Source organism: Ruditapes philippinarum, unplaced genomic scaffold, assembly GCF_026571515.1.
Source record: "Ruditapes philippinarum isolate M1 unplaced genomic scaffold, ASM2657151v2 ctg1475_1_1_1_1, whole genome shotgun sequence".
Taxonomy (NCBI): domain Eukaryota; kingdom Metazoa; phylum Mollusca; class Bivalvia; order Venerida; family Veneridae; genus Ruditapes; species Ruditapes philippinarum.
Window position 1 is genome coordinate 176,348 of NW_026853495.1, and position 24,228 is coordinate 200,575.

At 33.9% G+C, this 24,228-nt stretch overlaps 2 protein-coding genes across 2 annotated transcripts in view; both read right to left on the reverse strand.

The window, feature by feature from the left end:
- Nucleotides 1-373: 373 nt before the first annotated feature.
- LOC132737055 (fasciclin-2-like) lies at nt 374-17,490 on the reverse strand. The gene is made up of 5 exons (XM_060724287.1): nt 17,439-17,490; nt 16,647-16,811; nt 16,063-16,215; nt 2,255-2,385; nt 374-667 (listed from the first exon to the last, which is right to left on the reverse strand). The coding sequence occupies exons 1-5, from the start codon at nt 17,488-17,490 to the stop codon at nt 374-376; spliced, it is 795 nt and encodes a 264-aa protein (XP_060580270.1).
- Nucleotides 17,491-17,500: 10 nt separating this feature from the next.
- LOC132737057 (neural cell adhesion molecule 1-like) overlaps nt 17,501-24,228 on the reverse strand; it is a 56,399-nt gene continuing 49,671 nt past the window's right edge. The window contains exons 7-11 of the mRNA XM_060724288.1: nt 20,906-21,101; nt 19,389-19,540; nt 18,885-19,047; nt 18,185-18,399; nt 17,501-17,542 (exon numbers count right to left, since the gene is read on the reverse strand). Of these exons, the coding sequence (XP_060580271.1) occupies nt 17,501-17,542; nt 18,185-18,399; nt 18,885-19,047; nt 19,389-19,540; nt 20,906-21,101 (768 nt within the window). The remainder of the gene's footprint in view (nt 17,543-18,184; nt 18,400-18,884; nt 19,048-19,388; nt 19,541-20,905; nt 21,102-24,228) is intronic.

Below are 24,228 nucleotides of genomic sequence, written 5' to 3' on the forward strand. Positions count from 1 at the left end.
ATCTGGTTATCTCGATGAAATTTTAAAAGTCCCGATTTTCTTCCTTCTTTATCTATCTTGGAAATATTGTTTTTCAGTATCTCAGATATAAAATGTTCAGCCCAAACAGTAATAGTTTTCTTTCATCTGTTCCTTTCAGACGTGTTGAAAAACACAAACTAGACGATAATTGCTAAAATAGCGCGTGTCATAATGATGATTATGTTTGTAACAAGTTTTTAGCTGTTATTATAAAAGTTAATAATTAGGGTGTTGATTGACTATGTCCAAATGAGTGAATTTGATGTTCTTTATTCAAATATTCGAACACGTGGTACAATTCCATAGGGGGTAGCAATATTGCCCCACTATGAAGTAACAAAGATTTGCAAGATCACTGTAACAAAATTGACCTCAGGGCATAATCTATGTCGATTAGCCCTTTGTAGAAACCTATGCTACAATATTGTTTGTACTCACCAATCTGTGTTCTAACGACTTTAGTTGCAGGTAATCCCTCACCCTTCTGATTAACAGCAGAAACTTTAATCTCATAGAATGAACCAGGTAGAAGATTATCAAGCAGAACTGATGGATCTTTTATACCAGTGCGAGAGCTTGGTTTGCCTATCTTAGTATCTACCTTATAAGCTGTATTGTCTGAGGTGTTGTTTGTTTTAACGTTTACCTGCCAATGAAAATAATCAATTTATTTATTTTTTTAAATATCAACTTACATAGGCTAGTTTATAACATATTTTTTTTAATGTAATTGCAAAATCACCATGAAATATTTTCAAGAAACTTTAATCTTAACCTTTAGTCTGTTGGGGGCAATAGAATTACCAATAAATGTAACCACTGCAAACCAAGAACAACTGGCACATCCCTGCTATGTGATTATGGTATGCACTGTTCGCTATTGAGTATTCAGTCAGGACATTTTTTTTTTAATTCTAAAAATGATGATTTGTCAAAATTGAAAAAACAAGAGGGCCATGATGGCCCTGAAGTCGCTCACCTGTATATAGCCCCCCCCCCCCCCCCCCCCCCGGGCCAGTTTAAACCCCACGGCTTTTATTTGAACAAACTTGGTAGACACCCATTAGAAGATGTTTCATGCTAAATATCTAAGGTCTAGCTCGTTGGGTTTTTTAAAAGAAGTTTTCTTAGTTTTTTCTTTACACATATCCTTAAATACAATGACACCCCTGGGGCAGGGCCAGTTTTGACCCAAAGGCTTTTATTTGAACAATATTTGTAGACTCTTACTAGAAGATGTTTCATGCTTAAAATCTAAACTCTAGCTTTTCAGGTTTTTTCGAAGAAGATTTTTAAGTTTTTGCTATACACATATAAGGAAAATCAATGTCCCCCGGGGCAGGGCCAATTTTGATCCCAGGGCTCTTATTTGAACAAAGTTGGTAGACATCCATTAGAACATGTTTCATGCTAAATATCTTAGATCTAGCTCTTTGTGTTCTTTAAAAGATTTTTAAGTTTTTACTATATTCATATAGGGAAAATCAATGACCCCCTGGGGCGGGGCCAATTTTGACCCCAGGGCTCTTATTTGAACAAACTTGGTAGACATCCATTAGAACGTGTTTCATGCTAAATATCTTAGACCTAGCTCTTTGTGTTCTTTAAATGAAGGTTTTTAAGTTTTTACTATATGCATATAGGAAAAATCAATGACCCCCTGGGGCGGGGCCAATTTTGACCCCAGGGCTTTTATTTGAACAAACTTGGTAGACACCCATTAGAAGAAGTTTCATGCTAAATATCATAGCTCTAGCTCTTTGGGTTCTTTAAAAGAAGATTTTTTAAGTTTTTACTATAAACATATAGGGAAAATCAATGACCCCCTGGGGCGGAGCCAATTTTGACCCCAGGGCTTTTAATTGAACAAACTTGGTAGACACTCTCTAGAAGATGTTTCATGCCAAATATCTAAGCTCTAGCCCTTTGGGTTTTTTAGGAGAAGATATTTAAAGTTTTTTCTTTTGGTTGCCATGGCAACCGGAGTTCTGCATGGAATTAATTTCTTTGAACAATTTTCAAAGGTGACCACCAAAGGAACATTCCTGTGAAGTTTATATGAAATTGGCTTAGTGGTTTATGAGTTTATGTTATTTAAAGTAAAAGTTTACGGACGACGGACGGACGCCGGACGGACGCCGGACGAAAAGCGACCCTGTCACAAAGTGACAGGTGAGCTAAAAAAAACATCATGTCCATTTAAGATACTATGGGTGGCAAAGGTTAAACTTACCCTTTGGTATGTCAGTCTGTACTCTAGAATTTGAGCTCCACCATTGCTGGGGATTGACCATTTTACCAAAATTGATGTTGGCTTGCCGGAATTCATTGGTGTATCGTCTAATTTTGGAGTATCAGGCACCCCTGTAATAAGAAAACACATCATTAACTCTTACCCTGCTGAGATTTTTACATCAAATGAGCCGCGTCATGACAAAACCAACATAGTCTGTTTGCGACCAGCATGGATCCAGACCAGCCTGCGCATCCACGCAGTCTGATCAGGATCCATGTTGTTAGCTTACCAACTCAATTACAAGTGGAGAAACTGACAGCGAACAGCATGGATCCTGATCAGACTGCGCGGATGCGCAGGCTGGTCTGGATCCATGCTGGTCGCAAATGCACTATGATGGTTTTGTCGTGACATGGCTCAAATAGACTTTAGGCATCCCTTTGAAGTGTATAATAAGATAGGCATTCTAACCACTATTTCTCCAAAATTAAATATTCTAATATAAACGCTTTAGATATACCAAACATTCATATAATTATCATATTTTCTTTCAAACTGAATGATATAAAGTTCACTTTATGCTTAATGCTATTTTGAGCAACTTTGATCTCATTTATGATTGCGAAAAAGATGTGGTTTTTTTCTTGAAATAAAAAACTGATTGGGACTTATATGAGACATTTAATTGGAACAATTCTTTGAGCAAAATTTCAAAACTGTTTTGCTGAAAAACAATAACAAAATTAAAACAAGCTTTAAGAAAACATATATATTATTATACCTCATATGTTTTAATTTACTTATTAGCCTTATGTAATGTCAGAGGGGAACAAATCTATAATGTTACATGGTAACATCATATCTCAGCCCCCTGACATTACCAAACAGCCCTCATATGCATAGCCTTATGTTATGTCAGAGGGGAACAAATCTATAATGTCACATGGTTACATCATATTTGGCACTATGACATTAACAAACTACCCTCATATGCATAGCCTTATGTAATGTCAGAGGGGAACAAATCTATAATGTCACATGGTAACATCACATTTTGGCACTATGACATTAACAAACTACCCTCATATGCATAGTCTTATGTAATGTCAGAGGGGAACTAATCTATAATGTCACATAGTAACATCACATTTCAGACCCCTAACATTACCAAACAGCCCTCATATGCATAGCCTTATGTTATGTCAGAGGGGAACAAATCTATAATGTCCCATGGTAACATCACATTTGGCACTATGACATTAACAAACTACCCTTATATGCATAGCCTTATGTAATGTCAGAGGGGAACAAATCTATAATGTCACATGGTAACATCACATTTCAGCCCCCTGACATTGCCAAACAGCCCTCATATGCATAGCCTTATGTAATGTCAGAGGGGAACAAATCTATAATGTCACATGGTAACATCACATTTTGGCACTATGACATTAACAAACTACCCTCATATGCATAGCCTTATGTAATGTCAGAGGGGAACAAATCTATAATGTCACATGGTAACATCACATTTTGGCCCCATGACATTAACAAACTACCCTCATATGCATAGCCTTATGTAATGTCAGAAGGGAACAAATCTATAATGTCACATTGTAACATCACATTTCAGCCCCCTGACATTGCCAAACAGCCCTAATATGCATAGCCTTATGTAATGTCAGAGGGGAACAAATCTATAATGTCACATGGTTACATCATATTCTGGCCCTATGACATTAACAAACAGCTCTGTTCCATATCAATTACTTCCCCTGCATAGGTAATTTAGGCACTTATTAAAAACTGTTTTAAGGTATAATAATAAAAAAAATCACATTCAACTTCAGAGAGTAGAAGAGAATGTTCACCAGGGACATGTGACATCAACCAATGTACATATCAGACGAGGTTAGTCGTGGTTAAAATCATCTTGTGAAGAGTTATCACCCTTTGTGGGATGTGATATATATAGAGTATCAATTTTTCAACATTATGCTATTCATTATATCATAATGCTGTTCCCATAAATGAAGACTTATTATTATAATCAAATCTGAACAAACAAATAAACCATTTTTGATAAGAGAAAAACTTGTCTAAGATTGAGAAATCATTTATTTTATGTTGGCATTTAATGCTACTGACCCACACACGGCTGTTTATTGTCATTTCAACAGGGAGAGGAAACAACACCATACCTGTTTACAGATATAAGCTGCACAGAGGTGTAAAAGTTTGCAGTTTTCACGAGATAAGTGTGACCTGACAGCAGCTGTTATGCTTCTCTTGAGACAGAGGTAATGTTTTGCTTTATAAACATTTTGTTTATAGATTCAATTTTTTGAATAAATGTTTACCAAAAAAAAAAAAATTGTTATGGTTCAGGAAGAACGTGCAAAACTTCATAAAGCTGGTATTTCAGGTAGCTAGACATGAGTAAGTCATCTAGTTCAAAGTAAATATTTAAAACTTTGGTGCAAATTGAAATCTTTTTGATGGTGCCAGTTTCAGAAACGCCAAATATCACAACCATGTGTGGGAGAGTAGCTTCAAAAACTGTGTATTATTTGTTGGTTTGTTTTATTGGGTTTTACATCACACTGACACAGTATAGGTCATATGGCGACGTTCCAGCTGTACTGGTGGAGGAAGACCTCAAGGTGCCCTTTCGTGCATTATTTCAGGCCCGAACGGGCACCCGAGTAGAACCACTTCCGTAACTGTATTAATGATGATAAAAAGAATAATAGAAGTTAATGCCATGAAAGGGCATAAAAGTCTTTGTAATATTCACATACATGTATATATAAAGATAAACTTTGACTTACATGTGTCATTAAACCTTTGTTTGCTTGCTGTTTATACATATCAAGAAAGATTAATACCACAAATAACATGATCATATTGCTTACTTAAATTTTTCAAAAAATAAAAATTGCCTAAAGCACTTTTTTTAAAAATCAAAATCTGCAAAGAGCACTTTTAATTAATTCTTGAATTTTATACTATTATATACACTCTTGAGTATATAATCTATATATGACTGACTTCGAACTTTTTTTATACTTTTTTTTATACCAGTGTGATATAATGCATATCACTCACTGTATATTGTTAAATACAAATATAATATATTCCATCAAATAGCATAGATATAATCATGTGTTTCAATGTAGTTTGTGAAAAACTTAATATTTCCCTTTAACCACATGCTAAAGAGAAAATATTTTTAAGTATTTCACTTCAAACCAAAAATAGGAATTAAATCCATATTTCATTTTTAAAAGTAATATCTTCACTCTAGTTGATGAATAATAACATGGTCCAGAAAAAAATCTGAAATATGTGAAAACAGTTCAACAACTTTGTGATAGCAAAAATAATAACTAAGGTCATTTTACATGAAAAGAATATGATGTCTTTTATACTTTTAACAAAAAATTAAAGGAAACAAAAAATGTATCATTCTGCAAAAACAGGAAAACGTAAGAAACACAACAGCTAAATACACAGTACACAAACATACACAATCAAACTCCTCCCACCCAAGCTAAAAATAGGCCTTTAGTCCCTCCCATATTCTGGTCCTATATGTCAAGCTATGTCCGATTCTTCATCTAGTTATAAATCCACACATGGGTTCAATTCCCTATCAATTCTGTTTGAAGCTTTTGTTTTTCATTTAAAAGTTCACCTAGCAAATTTTACTAAAAATTGTACAATTCCCTTATTTTACAATGTTAAGTAAGCTTCTGGTATCTTTATGATTATACTTATTTCAAAATAATCTTGTCATTTCTTTTCATCTAATTGAATGACTCTAAACCAGGTCTGCCTTTCTTGGAGAATAAGAAAATATATTTCTAATAAGATATTAAACCAGTTTACATAAAATTTTCCAAAAGAAATTAAAATTAAATGTAACCTTTTACACTTTGTGCTGCAAAGCAAGCCCTTTTTTAATGTTTATAACCTCTCAAAATGGTCAAAAACACTTGGTAAGAACATTATAAATACATTTCTATTGGATTTAAACGGAATAATTTATGAGACCTGTCTCTTATGGGTTGAAAAGAAACACTGGGAGATATATCTCCTTTGGACTAAAAAGGAACACTTTGGGAGATCTATCTTCTTTGGGTTGAATGAAGATCTTAAAATTGACATCTTTCTCAATTTTGTTCAGGCAATTAGACAGCTTGTTTGGCATATTGCCAAACATCTTTGATGAATAACCTAACACAAAAGTAAATATAGATAAAGATATCCCCCTTATTATGAACATAAAAGGGAGTGAAAACAACACAAAACAATAAACAAGAGCGATCAGTAATCACATGTGTCGCCTCATGATGGCCAATTTCATGTTGGGACAAATTTTGTGACAGACGGACAGACAGACGGACAGTGCACAACTAGACTTGGTACTGATCATTCCTGTAAAGTTTGGATAAAATTGCACCAGTAGTTTATGAGGAGTAGTCCGGACAAGCTTTTGCGTATCTGGCAACACACAGAAAAAAAACACCTTTTTATCAAAGGGCCATAACTCGGCCAAAAATCATTCAACCGGAAAACCCAGGCAATATGCGCAAGGACTTGAGCTACAGATCAATCCTGTAAAGTTTCATTGAAATTACATGAGTGGTATAAGAGAAGTAGTCCGGACAAACTGTAAAAATAAAAATTATTAAAGGCCCATAACTCAAACAAAAATCATTGAACCGGAAAATGCTGACAATATGCACAACTAGACTTGGTACTGATCATTCCTATAAAGTTTGGATGAAATTGCACCAGTAGTTTATGAGGGGTAGTCCGGACAAGCTTTTGTGTATCTGGCAACACACAAAAAAAGAAACCTTTTTATCAAAGGGCCATAACTCGGCCAAAAATCATTCAACTGGAAAACCCTTGCAATATGCGCAAGGACTTGAGCTATAGATCAATCCTGTAAAGTTTCATTGAAATTGCATTAGTGGTATAAGAGAAGTAGTCCGGACAAACTTTAAAATTAAAAATTATTAAAGGGCCATAACTCTTACAAAAATCATTGAACCGGAAAATGCTGACAATATGCACAACTAGACTTGGTACAGATCATTCCTGTAAAGTTTGGATGAAATTGCACCAGTAGTTAATGAGGAGTAGTCCGGACAAGTTTTGTGACGGACGGACGGACAGACAGACAGACAGACGGACAGACAGACAGACAGACAGACGGACAGACAGACGACGGAGAAGTGATCCCTATATGTCGCCACTACTCCGTAGAGGCGACACAAAAATTGTGTTTGGCAAAAAAAATAACTGAATATTCTGCGGATAAAATGATTGATATTAACTTTAACGGCAAATAATCATATTGCTCTGCAAATCTTTGTAATGTCTCTACAAAATAACCATCTGTGTCATTCTTGCTTTCGCAAGCAGATTTCTTCGTAAAATATTTGGAGTTTTGTGGTTTTTTGTAGAAATTACTCATGCAATATGACAGGGAAAGCTTTATAACCCAAATGAAGGTGCCCATCAAGTTTAGCAAGCATTATGGCAAGAAGTGAGAGTTTAGGTGTTAATGGCATGGAGTGCAAGTTTGGGTGTAACGACAGGGAGTGCAAGTTTAGGTGTTATGGCAGCTAGGGAGTGCGAGTTTGGGTGTCACTTCAGAAAGTGTGAACTGGGTGTGACAGGAAAGAGTGTTGGATAGGGTGTTGCTGCAATTTTGTTTATGTGCTTCATGTGAACATCAATCATGATGATCAAAAACCAAACATCATTCCATGTACATAAATCTGAACAAAATATGCTTAAAACATTGCCCATGTCACACACTTAGTGAAAAGGGTACAAAATGACGAAAAACAGCTAAAATCAAAGGAAAATGTAAAATTAGGTTAAAAAACAAGACACTTTTCAAATTACAACATTTCATCATTTTTGTATAAAAAATTTAAATCAGGTTTAAAGCTCATTAGAGCTCTAACAGCAAGCAAACAAGATTTTAAGCATAAAATATTTGCCAATAATTGCTAATTTAAGGGTTAAAAACAATGGTCTACTCAGCAAATTAATCTTTCTGTCTGTCAAAATAGTTTTTGGCAGGGAAAATACTTATACAAAATAAAGCTATTTCATAATGAAAGCAAGCAAGCAGTTTTATGACAAAGAGATACTTTACGGCCTGTATGCAAATAATGAAGAAATATAGTTTGTGTACAATGAAGTAGAAGAAACTATATTGTTTTAAAGAACAAACTCTAAATGATGCTAAATCTATGATATATTAATGTCTACATATCAGAAGAAAACTGTTTCAATAAGACAGTCAAGAATGTCTTTTTTATAGAATTCTAGAATTGTATGCATAAATATATAATGATAAAAAAATCGATCTATAAATCTTGCAAAGTTAACTTTGCAATAAGTCACTTCTGACAATAGTATGGAGACTGATTTAATTCATGTATACAGCTTATTTTTGTGTGTGGCAGGGCTGAAAAAAGCAAAAGGTTGAAAACATGGCAACCAAAGCAATTGTTGTGCTTTGTTACATTTAACCCTGCCATTACAAACGATCAAAGATAGTATGGAGTAGCCATAATGCAATACATTTTGGGAGTCATATTTATGCTTTTTATCTTTACTGTAACAACATTTTTGCCTTCACACAAGGTTCAGAACACTCAAAAAAACACAATGACTCTCGACTTTTACTCACATTTTGTACCTTTTGCTTCTAGGCCCTTACACACACACACAGCACTTTAACAAGGGGCAAATTAGACACCATCGTAACTAACAACTGAACAATAAATCAGTGAGAGAACAAGCTGATGGGAAAATTATACACTGTGAAATATTTTTCATCCATGTAGAATATTGTTTGTTTCTTACATTTTTCTTGTCACGAACATTAAATTTTACATTTTCCCAAAAAAAGGTGAAAAACAAAACAGACATAGCATCCTGAATATATTGTAATTTACAATGTTAACCAAAGAAAATGAAACTTTTCCCGACAATCTTTGCAGAATTGAGTCACCTTGCTTTTCAAATATTGAACAGTTGTTGTCAGCTTTAAAGGGTATTAAGCTTTTATCTGATATAATATATTTTCAGGAATTCTATAAAATGTAAAATTATCTTGCTTCTGTAACCTTATGGTTCAGATTGACTCTCTGAAAGAATTGTGACATTGTTTGTCCGAGTTATTTAACAGTCAAGGATATTGTTCATAAAAAAAGAAATATTCCAGAATAAAATAGTATGCTGCTATTTTAAGTAGGTTAATTCTGTATTAAGTAAATATACAAACATATTTCTTTCATAACGTTATTTCTTAAGAATTATCCCCCCCCCCCCAAAATGGGTTGTTTTTTTAATGTTTTTGACTCTCTGTAGAATTTGGCAACAAGAGGGCCATGATGGCCCTGAGGTCGCTCACCTGTATATAGGCCCCCAAACGCCAATTTAACCCAAGGGCTTTTATTTGCACAAACTCGGTAGACACCCTAAGAAGATGTTTCATGCTAGAACATCTAAGCTTCTAGCTCATTTGTGCTTTTTGAAAGAATTTTTTTTAAAGTTTTTTACTATACACATATAGTTACAAACAATGACACCCCTGGGGCCGGGCCAGTTTTGACCCCAGGGCTTTTATTTGAACAAACTTTGTAGACACTTACTAGAAGATGTTTCATGCTTAATATCTAAACTCTAGCTATGGGGGTTTTTTCAAAAGAAGATTTTTAAGTTTTTGCTATACACATATAAAAGAAAATCAATGACCCCTGGGGCAGGGCAATTTTTGACCCCAGGTCTTTTATTTGAACAAACTTTGTAGACTGTGACTCACTAAAAGATGTTTTCATGCTTAATATCTTAACTCTAGCTTATTTGGGTTTTTTCAAAGAAGATTTTTTAAGTTTTTACTATACACATATAAGGAAAATCAATGTACCCCAGGGCGGTGCCAATTTTGACCCAGGGCTTTTATTTGAACAAACTTGGAAGACACCTATTAGAACATGTTTGATGCTAAATATCTTAGCCATAGCTCTTTGAGTTCTTTAAAAGAAGATTTTTTAAGCTTTTAATTTATGCATATAGGGAAAATCAATGATCCCCCGGGGCGGGGCCAATTTTGACCCAAGGGCTTTTATTTGAACAAACTTGGTAGACAATTATTAAAACATGTTTCATGCTAAATATCTTAGATTCAACTCTTTTGGTTCTTTAAAAGAAGATTTTATAAGTTTTTACTATATGCATAATGGGAAAATCAATGACCCCCTGGGGTGGGGCCAATTTTGACCCCAGGGCTTTTATTTGAACAAACTTGGTAGACACCTATTAGAACATGTTTGATGCTCAATATCTTAGCCATAGCTCTTTGAGTTCTTTAAAAGAAGATTTTTAAGTTTTTACTATATGCATATAGGAAAAATCAATGACCCCGGGGCGGGGCCAATTTTGACCCCAGGGCTTTTATTTGAACAAACTTTGTAGACCACTTATTAGAACATGTTTCATGCTAAATATCTTAGCTCTAGCTTTTTTGGTTCTTAAAAAGAAGATTTCTTAAGTTTTTACTATATGCATATTGGGAAAACATCAATGACCCCCGGGGCAGGGCCAATTTTTGACCCCCCCCCAGGGCTTTCATTTGAAGAAACTTGGTAGACACCCATTAGAACATGTTTCATGCTAAATATCTTAGCTCTAGCTCTTTTGGTTCTTTAAAAGAAGATTTTTTAAGTTTTTACTATATGTATATAGGGAAAATCAATGACCCCCCGGGGGCGGGGCCAATTTTGACCCCAGGGCTTTTATTTGTACAAACTTGGTAGACACCTATTAGAACATGTTTCATGCCAAATATCTAAGCTCTAGCTGTTTGAGTTCTTTAAAAGAAGATTTTTTAAGTTTTTACTATATGTATATAGGGAAAATCAATGACCCCCCGGGACCGGGGCCAATTTTGACCCCAGGGCTTTTATTTGAACAAACTTGGTAGACACTCCACTAGAAGAAGTTCATGCCAAAGTATCTAAGCTCTAGCTCTTTTGGTTTTTTTAAAAAGAAGATTTTAAAGTTTTTACTATATGTATATAGGGAAAATCATTGACCCCCCGGGGCGGGGCCAATTTTGACCCCAGGGCTTTTATTTGAACAAACTTGGTAGACACTTCACTAGAAGAAAGTTTCATGCCAAATATCTAAGCTCTAGCTCTTTGAGTTCTTTAAAAAGATGATTTTTTAAGTTTTTATTACTATATGCATATAGGCCGAAAATCAATGACCCCCCGGGGCGGGGCTAATTTTTGACCCCAGGGGCTTTTATTTTGAACAAACATTGAGTAGACACCCATTAGAGACATGTTTTCATGCTAAATATCTTAGCTCTAGCTCTTTTGGTTCTTTAAAAGAAGATTTCTTAAGTTTTTATTATATGCATATAGGAAAAATCAATTGACCCCCAGGGGCGGGGCCAATTTTGACCCAAGGGCTTTTATTTGAACAAACTTGGGTAGACACTCACTAGAAGAAGTTTCATGCCAAATATCTAGCTCTAGCTCTTTTGAGTTCTTTAAAAGAAGATTTTTTTAAGTTTTTACTATATGCATATAGGGAAAATCAATGACCCCCCGGGGCGGGGCTAATTTTGACTACCCAGGGCTTTTATTTAAACAAACTTGGTAGACACCTATTAAGAACATGTTTGATGCTTAAATATCTTAGCCATAGCTCTTTGAGTTCCTTTAATAGTAGATTTTTTAAGTTTTTTTACTATATGCATAAAGGGAAAATCAATGACCCCCGGGCGGGGCCAATTTTGACCCCAGGGCTTTTATTTGAACAAACTTGGTAGACACCCATTAGAACATGTTTCATGCTAAATATCTTAGCTCTAGCTCTTTTGGTTCTTTAAAAGAAGATTTTTTAAGTTTTTACTATATGTATATCGGGAAAATCAATGACCCCCGGGGCTGGGCCAATTTTGACCCCAGGGCTTTTATTTGAACACAACTTGGTAGACACTTATTAAAACATGTTTCATGCTAAATATCTTAAGCTCTAGCTCTTTTGGTTCTTTAAAAGAAGATTTTTTAAGTTTTTTACTATATTTATAGGGAAAATCAATGACCCCCCGGAGCGGGGGCCAATTTTGACCCAGGGCTTTTATTTGAACAAACTTGGTAGACACTCACTAGAAGATGTTTCATGCCAAATATCTAAGCTCTAGCTCTTATGGTTTTTAAAAGAAGAGAATATTTAAAGTTTTTTTTCTTTCGGTTGCCATGGCAACCAGAGTTCTGCATGGAATTAAATTCTTTGAACAATTTTTAAAGGTGACCACCAAAGGAACATTCCTGTGAAGTTTGGATGAAATTGGCTTAGTGGTTTATGAGGAGATGTCATTTAAAGTAAAAGTTTACGGACGGACGCCGGACGGACGCCTGACGAAAAGCGATCACAAAAGCTCACCCTGTCACTTTGTGACAGGTGAGCTAAAAAGTAAACTGTTGATATCTAAGATTTCTATAAAATTAAAAAGCTGATAAATTGCTGGTCAAATCATTGTGTCTCTTTTTGTGCACAACTATTAATCTTCTGACCTTTACTCAATTAGCAAATAACAAATAAGGATTAATTTTATAGAAAATTGGTTTGAAAACATTTGTATTTGGTTAACTGTTTTTAAAAGGTTTATGTATGTATGTGTTCCTGTACACATCACTATTCAACATTACGAGGTATGTTCAAAAAGTTCGTGCATTTTTGCTGTCATTTTCTACTTGGTTCATAAAAACACCCTTAGTGGATATGAATCGAAAGAGTGTCTTTATTTCTGTAAGTAAGGTTTACTTTTATTGTAAACTTTTGTTTCCTTTACGAGTTAGGTGCACTTTAATAACCATGGCAACGCAAACATCGGCGCATGCCGAAATTTTCTATAATGTTTAAATATAAACAAATGTTGAAAACAAAACTGAATGATTGTTTTATGAAGTAAATTACAAGATAATCATCTTATAGTATGTAAATGACATAAATCTGAAATTTGACGTCGATTGGACGTTGTATAGCTGAACAAACAGGTTTTGAGGCAGTAGTAGACAGACGGGTATGTTGGGGAGTATAAAGCCCGTTTAAAAACTAGAAATTTGCTCCTTTCGGAAATGTTTACCAATAAATGTGGGATAATCCTTCATAGTTTTATTAGGTGATTTAATTAACTAATAACAAGGGTTGGCGAGCAAGTCTCTTGGTTTCTGGGTCGCGCAAGGGATTCAAATACGGCAAATACATGCCTCACAGACAGAAAGGGCCGACGGAGAATTTTTTAGCGCAAATTGTTGGGACGTTTGTAACGTCAATTGCAAAAAGATCTACAGAAGTCTCAGACAGTATGAAAGATTTGCTAGATGTCCTACATATTTAATTTCTGCATCGGAATCTTTTGCATTCAATTCTAACAAAACAATTTAATTTAATTAAAGTAACAATGTTATTTAATTCACCAGGATATATGCGTATTTACAATAAATTATTGTGTTATTTTTTTTTTAGATTGATTTAACCCAGGTCCGTTTGATAATTAATGCTAACGGGTATTCAGTAGATTTACCGCATAAAATATTGTCAGTTTGATAAAATGTTTTTCTTTTATCATTAAAATCATTTTGTTTAAACAATCGGACGAGGGCGGTTTTCAATTGATACTATAAATCAACAAATTGAATAAACTTAATAACACTGTCCTTAAGTGTCGAAATTACTCAAAAATCCCGATAAGAGCGGAAAGTAATGCGGCACTCGGACCTTTATACTGAGAATGGAGCGAAAAAGATGAACCACTTTATATCTCGGGTCATCATCACACACAGAAAAATGGTTTTGGTAATGAATCCGCAGATACTTGAACACTAAAAGAAAGCAATATGCTGGTAAAAATGTTTCATTTATATTGCGACGTCACGAACGTCATTTTGTTTCGGTCATCAGCGGTGCGCCGGATTGTGCACCCCCTTGTGATTTATAACTGTCACAGAATTGTTATTTGTCTAAACATATTGTATTGTTTTTTCACTGTTAATAAGACATATTTTTCGTATATGTCTCTTGTTAAAATCATATACGCAAATTAAAAGATGTGAACAGTAGAGCCGCAGTCCACGAACTTTTTGAACAGCCCTCGTATATTAAAGTAGCTTTCATTTCTTCCACATCAAAACAATTGAGGGCAATATCTTTATTAGATTTACTGTCATTAGTCCAAAGTCCCAAAGTCATATGAAATGTGTACTGTGCAAAAATCTAAACTAAACTAGAAACATGTATTTCCTGTCACAGTGAAATCTTTACATACTTATGCATATTTCACAAAGGTCAAGTTTGATATTGTTTAGTATGACAGAAGAAACAAGTTACTGAACAGACACAGTTTTTACACAAAATGTTTCTGTAGCCTTAACTTAATGACCTGAAAATCGAAAGAGCTCATCTACTGGCCAATTGCAATGTCTATACTTAGTTTTAACAAATCTTAAGTTAATTTTTTCTTAGGTAAATGACTGAGGATATAACAATACTTCTCACAATGACCTTGACCTTTGACCTTCTGACCTCAAAATAAAAAGTGGTCATTTACTGGCCTTAGTTTAATGTTTTCACTTAGTTAAAAAACAACTAAGGGTTCGGAAATTTTACTTGGGGAGTGTTAACTGTGAACATTGACCTTTGACCTAAAATGACCTCCAAAGTCAAGAGGGGTATTACCTAGCCATGGGCAATTGTCCCTCAAAAGTTAGAGACTTAGGTTTATTTCTTCTCCATTATTGAGCGAAAAAAAAAGGGAAACAGGGCAAACATACAGATATAAAGACAGACCAATCTACCAATCACAGTATGCTACCAACTTTGTAAGTAGGGATATAAAGACACACAAAGAATTTTTTGATTTAATTGCTTTCCAATCTGACTTAGAAGTGCAAAGCCAAAGTATCCCGTAATAGATATTACATTGTCTGGGATTAATTCAAAGCTTAAATCTTTTCCTACCCAAAGTTGTAACCTCAGTGGGAAACGTAGATAATCATCTGCATATTTTGTTTATTAATGCAGTAAAGATGATCTTTTTCTATCTCTTGAATTCTTAAAACATATACATGTTTACTTCTTTACTTTCTATCAATAAAGCTATCTTAAACAAGCATAAAATTTACAGTGCTATATCTGCTAGGATTCAATTAATGTTTCAATGTTGAGAAAATAAATAACTCAAACTAGAGCAAACTAAAAGCTTACTCTTTAAAGTACAAGTTAAATGTGAAAATCAATAAGACCACTTTACCTTAGGGAATTGAGGCCATTTTGAAACTTAAAACTAGTCTTTATCATTGATTATTTCTAATAATCAGTGGTTTTCATTGGTCAATTTAGATGATAAAATGCTTTCACATCTCAGAAATAATAAGCCTTAACTTATTTTCCAAACAAACTATGAAGATGATGCAAAGGGTACAAAAATAACTGAATTATGTTATGTGTAAGTCATGTTTAAAATCTGAACAACAGCAAGTACAGAAAAAAATAATTGACTGTCAAAATCTAAGTTAAAACATGGAAGCTCTTTCACCCCATCACCTGATATAATTGTTAGAACTATAGACCTTAGAAAATCTGAAATACTGTAAGCCTGTAACGTAAGGACAAACTAAATATAAATATTGTCTACTAAGAAAAGTCTCTATATCCATTCAAGTGATAAGAAGAAAATACCACTGTAGCATACTTACTGACTTGTTTTGTGGTTTTCTCAAGTTCTCGCGCTGGCCCAGTGCCAACATCGTTTTTAGCAAAGAAGTTGAAAACGTAGATAGTACTAGGTTTGAGTCCTTCAACACGTAGAACAGTGTATTTTCTTGATGTATCAATGTGATCCCTGTACTCTGAAATAGAATATCATTATCATGGTTGTCACTTTTCTTCTTCAATAAACATATTGACTGATTTTTTTTTCTCCTTAGTTTATACAAATTCATTCTAGTTGGATTGTGTTGGAAGCTATAAGCTTATTGAAAACCTTCTTGAATTGGCTGGGTAGGTGTTGCATTTGGATAGAGAAGGCCTGAATTATATCACATAATCATTTCCGGCATTTAATGTTAAAAGGAAAACTACCAGTAAATTAACATTCATCAAATATACCCTTAACTGGCTGGAACTGAAAGTGATTAACCTTTACTATCAGTTTCTATATTGTTGGTGCCTTAACTTTTGTACTCCCTAAAACTTTGACTGAACTGTTCCAAGTTCTCAGGTATGCTTTTCAACTTACATAGTAAGTACTACTTTAATTACTACATTCACATCGACTTACCTTTAGCAACCGTCATTACGGTGGGTTCGTCATTAGAGCCTTTTACTTTATATGACACGGTGTAATGCGATACATCAGGTCCTTTCACTGTTGGGCCTTCCAACCAAAATTCTATAAGACTTGCATCATCGTAACGAATATCAACGGTCGGCTTCCCAGGTGACTCTGTATAAGAAATAACAGCAAATAAAATGCGATTTCCATGTAAATATTGAACACCACAAATTTACATAAACGATTCTTGTAATTACATTTGCAATAAATTTTCTTCATTTCTCCCCAAAATAAATACTATCAACATTCAGCACAATTATTTACAGCATTACTGACCTTCCATTATAGAATAATTCATGCTAACCCCCCTTTTCCATGCTTGAGCTGAATGTATGTACATGTAGTCAACAGTATAGATAGGACCAGGGTAGTAGCACACATGCCAGAACTCAGGGCAAGGTTTGAAACAAGGGGAATGTGGAGGCAAGCGATTTTAAATTCACAACAATAAGCACTTATCTAAAAATCTGGATAAAGTGTAATCCCTTAGTAGCATTAATCACAACAAATTTACATGAAACTTGCAGAATAGGTTTGATTGAATCTGTACATGAGGGATAATGAAAAAGTGCAACATCCCTCACATCCTCTAGCACAAGCTTGAGCATACTCAATTTTAAACACAAAGTGCTTATATCAATGATTCAAAAGTACCAGAAAAATGCAACAACAGTGAAGTAAAGATTTCCAAATACTTTTATAATGACGTCAATGAAATATAGACAAAGATTAATATACCTGCTTGTACCATGGACAATTTGAGATCACTTTCATTTGTATTTTGTTGCATAAGTGTTTATTCACCAATAATGCATCTTGTCTAAGTTGTGAATATGTCCCACCTGTAACCAATTAAACAGTTTAATGTAATTTATCACTTTTTCATTTATTTTATAGAGTAATATTAATGGTGTTTCAAAAACTGAACCTTTTCCTTTCCTAAATTGGGACGGGGATTGCCATCTTTAAATTGGGGATTAACCATTCACTTTTTTAAAAATTTCAAAATATGCGGGCTGCTTTTGGGGAAATATAAAATTTCCCCCCAAATTTAAAAATTTTCCCCCTTTATTTCCTGAAGGAAAAGTCATTTCTCCCAAAAATTTTTGTCCAGTTCCCTGATATGTACGCAAATTGAAACCCATGATCAGACGAAAAAGGGGTTTTTGACTGATCTTGTCCCCACTCGACATGATTAAAATTGGGGCTACAAAGCAAAGGGGATTTATGATACATTTTTAGAAGAAAAATTCCAATAGTAATACAAGTTACATTTTTTTAAACTCAAACTTGAGACTTGTAATGCATCCTTAATTTTATATAAAAGATCATTACACTCTAATAGCTAAAAAAAAATTGCTTCTTTGGAAGACCTCAAATTCACTCAATGACTGATACTCAAATACAAATTAAAACTGACATCTTGTGCAATACTATGGTAATACTATGCTAGTACTGTAATGCCCTTCATTTATCTAACTAACCTTCAATTTACTGACTGCTCTATGTGGGTTTTCTGGGTCTACTTCAGGTGACATGATTTCATAATATGGGTCAGTTGACCGGATTTCCTGATCACCTTTCTTCCATCTGAATGATGGAACTGGGTTACCATTTGATGTACAGATTATATAGGGGCTATCATTGTTCTCCCAGTTGTAGAATGTTGTTGGTCCCTGATCATTAAAGTTTGGCTTATCTACAATCGAAGACAATCTATATTGTAGGGCAATATTTCCATGTGAGCTATAAAAGGAATCAAAATATTGAGGCAGTCCACAATAATCATGTTTAAGATATTACCACGAAGCTAGAACATAAGCTACCTCAACAAATTTTCAATATACAGTCTAACCAGTACTAAAATACCACTTGTGAACAAGTCTTTTAAAGACAATGCATTTATTTCCAATTCAACTATTTATTACAAATGAAGACAAATATAATTTTCTTATTATCATACCAGTGCATTGCATAATTAATATACATTGCAACCTATCCTGGGCAGCCCTCCTCAGTGCAATTACCTCTTTACATGAAGAGAAATTTTACCTCCCTAAAGCTACACACAGAAATAATATTTGTTTACAAAGGGAGTTGCTCTGCCAAGGTTGTGCTGTATATCTTATAATACAGGCTATCAATAAACAAGATTGTATAGCACTTTAGACACCTAATACTTACATTCTACTTCGAGGTTAACAATCTTAGAGGCTGTAGCTGCCTTGTTGACTGCTTCACACTTGTACTCTCCAGCATCTGAATGTTGAAGTGAGGTAAACGACAGTGTCAGGGTGGCTCCAAGGTTACCAGGGGTGTTATCTTCCACTTGTTTCACAGTTTTACCCTAAATATAAATACAGTAACATCACAAATCATCTGTATCTATTTGTACACAAAGTCAATGACTAAAGTTATGCCTCACTGTCAAACAAAGGTAAAGACTTAAAGGAACTGTACTGAAGTTCAAAAGCCTACAAACCTAGTATTTGAATTTCTTAAAGAGATCGGCTGGGGCACTTTAAAACAGAAAGAAATGCAAAACTATTTTCTCACATGTAGAAACCGACAACGATTGCATGGGTCGAACCTACAGCCTTGAGAAGCTCTTACATGTATTACACTAAGTTGTAAGTCTTAGTGTGAATCGAATGTAGATATTTCGATTTCAAAGCTTCTCTAACTTACATCATCTGTTGTTCCAGGTGAAAACCGATCACCAGTTTTTTCTTTAATCCAGATCATTTGTGGGATAGGATCACCTCGAGCTGTACAAACAAGATTAGCTGGACCATTTTCTTTACCTTTGCCATCATCTGCTTTCTCAATTGTTGGTGGAACTAGAATTGAAAGTAAAAAAACTTGAGTCACTAAGCATTTATGAATTATTTAGAATGAGAGTTTTTAATGAAAACAACACTGTAATGTGACGTTCTGCATGATCTTTGAAGATCATAATTATATCTGTTCCTAAAATTGGGAATTGTGTGAACTCACTAAGTCTTAGAAAGTGAACCTTCTGTTTGAGGGTTTAAGTCCTGCTAAGATGTCAACCATGTTATACACATAACAAGGGTACTGCTTAATTTCAGACAGCCAACATCAAAATAGTATATTACCCTTCCAGATTTTTTCCGCCTTTTTGATTGGATATTGATCACCCGAAAGAAATTGATATTACCGAGCCAGACGGGTAATATACACATTAAATTTCCCCGATGGGTACCCCACGTTGTAAACAACATGCGCCGTGCGATGCGCGTACGGTTTGATTTTACGTGAGATAAATTCCGATTTACAAGCACTTTTAAACTGTCAAATGATAAATATTTACCAAAATAGAGTAATGATACATATTCTCGTCAGTATAGAAAACAAATTTGACCTTGTGAAAGCTTGATATTAATTTCAAAAAAGTGCGTTCAACAGACTACTCCTTTTCTCTTGTTTACATCGGTTATGTTCGAAAGATAATATGTCATGTATTTATGTGACGTCATGTTATGGTGAAGGGGTATCCTAAAGGGAATCTTATTTCGACGTTTCATTTGAATTAGCAATGATTTATTTTAAAATCGTCTTAACTCGGCATGGGAAGGGTAATAAAATTATTATTTTGGTTTTGGAGTGATATATGTGGATATATTACCTGCCAAGATAAAATATCACCCGAGCCGTTAGGCTCGGGTGATATAAAATCTTGACAGGTAATATATCCACATATATCACTCCAAAACCCAAATAACATATAATATTAAACACTTACTTTACAATCAAGCTTAAATGAATATTTAAATTAAATTAACTACACTTGGATAGCTTGCACACATGGAATGAGTCAATGTCTCAGCCATGGCCGTGAACAAAACATTTTAAACTCCATTAAATTTCTAGCTTCAATGGAATTTTCATTGGTAACTTTCAAGGCCAAACCATACTAGTCAATTTTAGTTCAGCACTAATGAAATATATTTCATAATCTTAACAAAGGATGTTCTATAAAATTTAGCAACACTAATATATGTGTTTCCCAACCCATTCCAGCACAGATCATATACAGAAAAATAATTTTACTGCATTTCTATAAACTATTGTGTAGTATTTAGAGATTTTTTTTAAGTAACAGCTTGCCAATTTGTATCTGAAATACTGAATATGGAAATATGAAAACCAGGAATGAAAATAAAAATTGAAGTTTGACTTACTTCGTACAGTAAGTTGGGCCGATTTTTCATCAACAACGACCAGATTCTCGTCTGAGGCTTCATTTTTGGCGGTACATGTATACAGAGCTTCGTCGTCTTTGATCACGGATGTGATGTTAAGAATTCCCTGAACGTCAGCGCCTTCCTTGTTTGTACTCACTCTGAGACGATCTGTTGTTGTCAAAATATTTGTTGACTGAAAAAGAGAAAGTATGACTTTTAAAATGATATTTATTGTATTTATAGATTTTTGGCAATGAATTTTTAAGTGTATGTAATAATCAATGTATCAATGTTTCTGTTATATTGGAATACCGTTTTGTTTCATACTGTCTAACACATTGCCTGTTGGCACAACTGAATTTACCCAGGGTCTGGCAAAAGCAGTTTAATCATGGTCTACACTGTTCTCTATTCAGTTGGTACATATTTTGAAAATTTTCCTAAAAATGATGAATGGTTTTATCCATATTGAAAGATGGACAAGTCCATTTAAGATATTAAGGGTGATCTGGATTATTAGGCATTCAACTTTAATATCACTCCCCAATTTGTGTAATGAGCTTGTCATGCTTTAAAATTAAAACAATCCATTATTATTTTCAGGGGTTTCAACATCAAAATAAACTTAAAAGTATGAAGTCTGATCAGACTGCATTGACAGACACCTGCCAGTTTTAACCCTAACCATCCTAAATATCAAAAATGGACTTGTCCATCTTTAAAACTGGACAAAACCATTCATCATTTTTAATGAAATTTTCAAAATAAATTCTAACTGAATAGCAAACAGTGCAGACCACAATCATGCAGCACATATGTGCCATCTGATCCTGGTCTCCACTAGTCCAATGTGTATGGCTGACTAAGTGTTAATAGTTATGGAAGACCTAAGCTGCTTTTCTGCATACTATTTCAGGCAGTCACAAAATTAATGAGCCTGCAAGTAGTGCCACAAATCTTTATTTGTCTAATAACGAAATAAAGATGAATGGCTGGCACAATTCAAATCCACCTAATGATGGACAATGTATCCATTCAATTCATCTCAATGGCAAAGTGCCACTAATTTTATACCAGTATTTAACCATTGTATTTCACATAGTTACAACAATACATTTCAGCTCAACTGATTAAAGAACCAGGGGAGGGGAGGAAAAACCATTTTCACTGCATGTCATGTTCTAACATTCTGTTCTGACTGCATAAAACAGCAGCAATGAATTGCTGTCAATTAAGCTGGCAAGGGAGTTCAAAAAAAGAACAGGATAATCAATACTTGTTGAGTAATAGCTGTTTGCGACCTTGCACGTCTCTAATTCCAGTAATTCAGAGTAATCTGATACTAAAGTGCAGCAGCAACATTATATACATGAAAACAGAACTATCTTAGGATTCTGGGTTTGTTTTTTTTCCTATTCTAGGGGATGGAGGTCGGCAGTGTCTATATTTTACAATCATGTGTAATATATTACACAAAAGTAGTTATTTTTTTATATACTGACAACATCTAAGCCTTAATATTAACTGTCTTAAAAATTTCTAAATGGTTAAAAAAATAAATAATTAACTAACACAACTTGCTGGTGATTTATGTTTTTTTTTTTCATTCATATTTTGTGGTTGTTTTTTTGTCATTGTTTAAATATTGTTGTAATTTTCATAAAGGTTTTTAAGAAATATTAAAAGAAATTCAAATCAATTATGAACTGGCATTACATAGGCGGCATAAAACATAATACATTTTTTATTTATTTCAATTAATACAATCAAATTTAACATATTTAAGGCAGAAACAAAAGATTGCTATTTGTTATTTTGACATTCATGTAAAGCACTGTAATTAATTTACTTTAATATTTTTATATAGGCTTTTAAAACCTCTTAATATATATTAATTTTTTTTATTGTTTCACCATCAAGCATTCACATTTTTCTTATGGTTACCCCACCAAAAATTTCTACTTTTTCTTACTGTTACCCCACTGGCACCATCATTTTCCAATTTTCTTAATATTGTCCCATGAAATATTTCCCAATTTTAAAAGGATGGGTAGTTCGTGATTATGTTTAAATCATTGATATGTTTGGGTTTGTGCAAGAGTATGTACATAAAAAAAAGTAAAAAAAAAAAATATAAAAAAAATAAAAAAACAAAGACCTAATAAATTATTCATACAACTATCTAAAATATTAACTACATATAAAGCTATCGGACAGAGTGGGTAAAAAAACGCACACATCATAATTTTTCTATAAATCATCTAAATGCCATACAGTCTAGACCATGGACAATTAATAATTTATTGATCAACCTCTACAGCTTCTAGAATCCGCCAGACCTTATCCTATATAATCAATAGCACACAGCTCAGAGCCACCATACAATTTATGTTGTAAGAGGTCATACCTACTCGTATGTAATATCAGCTTTTAAATATTGAACAGATCCATGTCCAGGGTTCAACAAATAACTTAAATGTTCTAGTGAATCATTTCATTCCTGAAATTGTGTAATTGATTTCCCCAGCTTCTAATTTTTTGTAACCCATTCCCTCACATACATATTTGATTATTGCACTGTATACTCTATTGTTAAGTGATTTCAATTAAAGAATACAAAAATTTAGTTACCAACAGTATAGAGCCTGGTCAGACTGCACTGATGTGCAGGCTGGCCTGGCTCTATACTGGTGGCCAAGACTTAACTTGTTTTGGTTCCAGCAGATTAAGTGTTGATATCAAAGGTTCAACAAATAATTCACTGTTACCATTAAGATGGGTTTAAAAAAAGGAAATAAAGACTGTCTTGAAAAAATCACTAAAAATGACAAATGAAACAGTCCCGTTTTCAAGCATCTGCATTAAAGGGTATAAATCCATATCTTATGAAATATTTTTATAAAAGAATTATATTGCTTTCATTATTACATTATTGATTCTGGAAAAAATTGTAACATGTTTAGAATGTCTCTGTTATTTAACCACATGAATAATGTATGTAAACAGAATAAATTGTTTCGGAACAAAATATCAAAATATTATTTTGCTATTTTAAATAGGGTTTTATCCATTTAGCAATGATTTTGTGCATGCGCCATACGCTTTTAAGGCAATTAACTACCATTTTTTCTTCGTATAAGCATTTTGAAAGTATTCATTTTTAAATTTCAAACAACAAGTTTTACAGTAGATATATAGCTTTAAACACTTTATGCATAACCTAGTATCATATATTCATCTGATTGTAGCTACTGATTCAGTTCGCATCTCAAAAGAATTATTCATAAGAAAGTAGTCTAGTGTTTAAACCAGAACATGGT

Coding starts and splice junctions, on each gene's coding strand:
- LOC132737055 (XM_060724287.1), bottom strand. CDS start 17,490: ATGCAACAAAATACAAATGAAAGTGATCTCAAATTGTCCATGGTACAA. Junction 16,216..16,646: donor CGTAATGACGGTTGCTAAAG/GTAAGTCGATGT, acceptor ATTCTATTTCAG/AGTACAGGGATCACATTGAT. Junction 668..2,254: donor ACAGACTGACATACCAAAGG/GTAAGTTTAACC, acceptor TTTCATTGGCAG/GTAAACGTTAAAACAAACAA.